Raw genomic sequence first — 3,680 nt, forward strand, 5'->3', positions numbered from 1 at the left:
TATAAGGACCTACAGAGAATTCTTTGAATAACCACTTATCTCACTTTCAGGAATATTTCTATTAGAAATATAAAACCAAATAATTTACATAATTTAATATCTAAAATGTTTTATATTTAAGTAGCATTTGGTGAAACAGAATCATTGTCCTCTAATTTATTAATAATTCACATAAATCACAGGTTTCAAACATCAGTTCTTCAAAACAACAAGACCCAAAAGCATTGACTGATGAACAAGAATGGAGTCAGTTACTTAAAAAAACATTCATAGGGAACCAACCTAATAAAAATATCCCGAACAGCTTGTTCACTTGCTCCAATATATTTGCTGAGTAACTCTGGCCCCTGGTAAAATAAAATCAGAATTGAGATAAAATTATTTAAAAAGAAAATATAACTTTGATGTTAAATAAGTCTAAATAAATCATAGAAAATTTTTATTATGATTAAATGAATGTCAAATATATTTTAAAAAGTAATATGTGCTGGAATAAGTATCATATCACAAGTTCTACACTTGTTTCTTCTGCCTAGAACATTTGTCCCCAGATATTCATGGCCCGTTGCTTCATTTCATTCAAATCTCTCCCAAAATGCCACCTCTTCAGAAAAACCTTGCTGGACAACTCCACCTGTTACTCTATACCTCCTTACCCTGCTTTTCCTCCTACATGGTACTTAGCACTACCTGACAGTAGATTATATATTAGATGTGTCTATCTGCTTTTTGTCTCTCTCCACTAGTAAAACATAAACTCCAAAAAGGCAGTTTTGTTCACTGCTGAATCCCCAGTGCCAAAAACAGTGCCTGCCACATGAGTACCGAATAATCATTTGTTGAGTGAAGAAATCAATGATTTAAAAAGGGACAAAGTCCCATCTATCTCAAATCTTTGGAGATTCCAAAAAATATGTAGAGACATGACTTACTTTAATTAGCATTTTCAATTACTGAAACCAATTTATTTGGACAGGAGTTGAATAATATATCATCTTTCCTAAAAGGCAACTGAAAAATCTTTCAAAAAAAAACCCTTCACTACATATAGCAAAATCAGTAATGAGAATAGTCTTTCCTTAAATTTGGATCTCTTAAAAAACTGAATAGGTCCTAAAGTGATTTCCAATAAAAAATCACTACCTCCAAAAGACCAAATACTGATCGGGATGTGTGACCAAACTAATGAATTTCTAATACACAGCCATCTAGACATCTATTAATATATTATTACTATTTAATTATATTTCCTCAATACAGTCAGAGAACTATAAAATTAGAGGAGGTTACAAGAAATATTAATAACTAAGGCAAAATAATAGGAACAGGTAACATAATGGTGTCAGCAAAGGGCACCTATCTTTGATGTACGCCTCCTAGGATCCACCCTGAGCCACCCAGAGAGAATTAGCTTCCTACTGAAATCTTCCCACTGGGAACTCAGCCCAAATTGTAATCTGATAATTTCCTAAAAGGGAGGTCCTCCCTAATGGAATAATCTATAAGCTTCAATCTTAAAAATTGTATGTTTTAAAAAAAACAGTGAAACCACATTTTAGTATAAAGTATAAAAAGAAGAATATGGTCATTGTTTCCCCAGAATCCAGAAAAGGAAGATAGGAAAATTTTAAAGTTTTAGTGTTTCTCCACCATTGCCAGGGTACCCATGTTATCCAGCTCACAAAAAACCATGTGATAAAAGAGGGTAGGCAAAACCCTACTACAAATTACTAAACTGGCTTTCAGATTATAAACCAATTTTAAATAAGGACAGAATATATGATTCCTTTGCTTTGGAATCTAATCACCCTTTGATAAACTAATATTGCTGGTGTGCTAAAACTGTACAACTACGATACTGGACCCCAGACCACAATGACATTCCAGAGGTGGACTGTGACACATTATCCAAAATGATCTGCTAGCATGTCTCTTAATTGCCACACTCACCTTGTACCTGAAAAAAACCTAGACCTAGTGTGACACAGCAAGGGTAAGAAACAGCCAACAAGTAACAGACCCATAAAAAGCCCAGCTTCCAGCCTCAGTATGGTCTTCAGCCTCTACTCTTCTAGGTTTTCTTCTGTCTTTAAGTATAGCTTGCCCTTTATCTAAATATTTATGTATAATTCTATTCACAATGCATGAGGATCTGCCTTAAGCAAGAAGGTAATAAGCTCTATGAGAGAGGTGGCTCATTACTCAATTTCATACAACATTAATAGATAGATCACTGCTCCTACCAGCTTCCAAATGTGAGACTAACCCACAATCAAGAAATATAAATGGTGTTGAAGATGTGGAAAATCAGGAACCCCTATACATTGCTGGTGGGAATGTAAAATGGTGCAGTCGCTACAAAAATCAATTTGGGGGTTCCTCAAAAAGATAAATAGAGAATTACCCTATGACCAACAATTCCACTCCTCTGCTTATACCCAAGAGAAATGAAAACATATGTCTACACAGAAATTTGTATGCGAATGTTTATAGCAATGTTATTCATAATAGTCAAAAGGTGAAAACATGGGATAAAAACTTACCTATTGGGTACAATGAACACTATTCTGGCGATGGGCACACCTAAAGCGCTGACTGAAGTATCATACAAGATATCCATGTAATAAAAACACCTGTACCCCTTAATTAATATTATGAAATTTAAAAAAAGCGTGGGAATACCCCAAATGTTCATCAAGGATAAATGGATAAACAAAGTGTGGCATATACATACAATGGAATAGTATTCAGTCACGAACAGGAATGAAGTACTGATACATGCTATAACTTGGAAGAAACATGAAAACATTTCACTAAGCAAAAGAAGCCAGACCCAAAAGGTTGAATATTGCATGATTCCTTTTACATGAAATACACAGAACAGGCAAATCCATAAGAGACACAAAGCAGATTAATGGTTGGAGGGGATGAGTAGGAGAAAAAATGGGATGAAAAAGTTTTGAAATTAGAAAGAGATGGTGGCTGAACAGCATTGTGAATGCACTAAATGCCACTAAACTGTACACTTTAAAATGGTTATTTGCATGTTATGTAAATTTTACCACAATAAACAAAAGATAAAAAAAAGATAAATGCACAACATACCTTGACACTAATAAAATTCATTCCACTCTCTCGAGCAATTACCCCAGCTAGTAAGGTTTTTCCTGTTCCAGGAGGACCATACAATAATATTCCTGTTCTTTGTCGTATGGGTAAGTTTGCAAATAATTCTGGATACTGAGAAATATAAAACAATATAAAAAAAGATGTCAAGTTTAAACAGAAAAGACTAAGTAGCAGCAAAAGATCAATGTATAGAAAAAACTATTCAGATGGTGATAACTGCTACCTTTCTTTATTAACAGCAAACATAACAGTAGAAAATAAAATTCCTACTAAAAATAATAAATGTCAAAAAAACTACCACGGGTTTTTCCCAATTGAACCACGGAATATATTCTAGATAAAATGCATATAACTCCATCAGAACTTCTTTCTACTTTTCCTGTTTTTAAAAAAAACATTATAAAAGAACTACATTAAAAACAAATAAACCCTAGTCTTGTTAACAAGTATACCACCTTACACTTATATAATTAAATGGGGCAAGTTATGGTAGTTGTGTACATTCAAATATATTCAATCAAAGACAGTGAAAATCTCCCAAGAGTCTCCAG

The 3,680-nt window shown here is 33.6% G+C and overlaps 1 protein-coding gene across 1 annotated transcript in view; it reads right to left on the bottom strand.

The window, feature by feature from the left end:
• The window catches only part of PEX1 (peroxisomal biogenesis factor 1), a 43,589-nt gene that overhangs the window by 7,571 nt on the left and 32,338 nt on the right, over window positions 1-3,680 (bottom strand). The window contains exons 14-15 of the mRNA XM_012656554.1: window positions 3,106-3,240; window positions 283-347 (exon numbers count right to left, since the gene is read on the bottom strand). Of these exons, the coding sequence (XP_012512008.1) occupies window positions 283-347; window positions 3,106-3,240 (200 nt within the window). The remainder of the gene's footprint in view (window positions 1-282; window positions 348-3,105; window positions 3,241-3,680) is intronic.

This window comes from Propithecus coquereli, unplaced genomic scaffold (genome assembly GCF_000956105.1).
Source record: "Propithecus coquereli isolate 6110/MARCELLA unplaced genomic scaffold, Pcoq_1.0 Scaffold508, whole genome shotgun sequence".
NCBI lineage: Eukaryota > Metazoa > Chordata > Mammalia > Primates > Indriidae > Propithecus > Propithecus coquereli.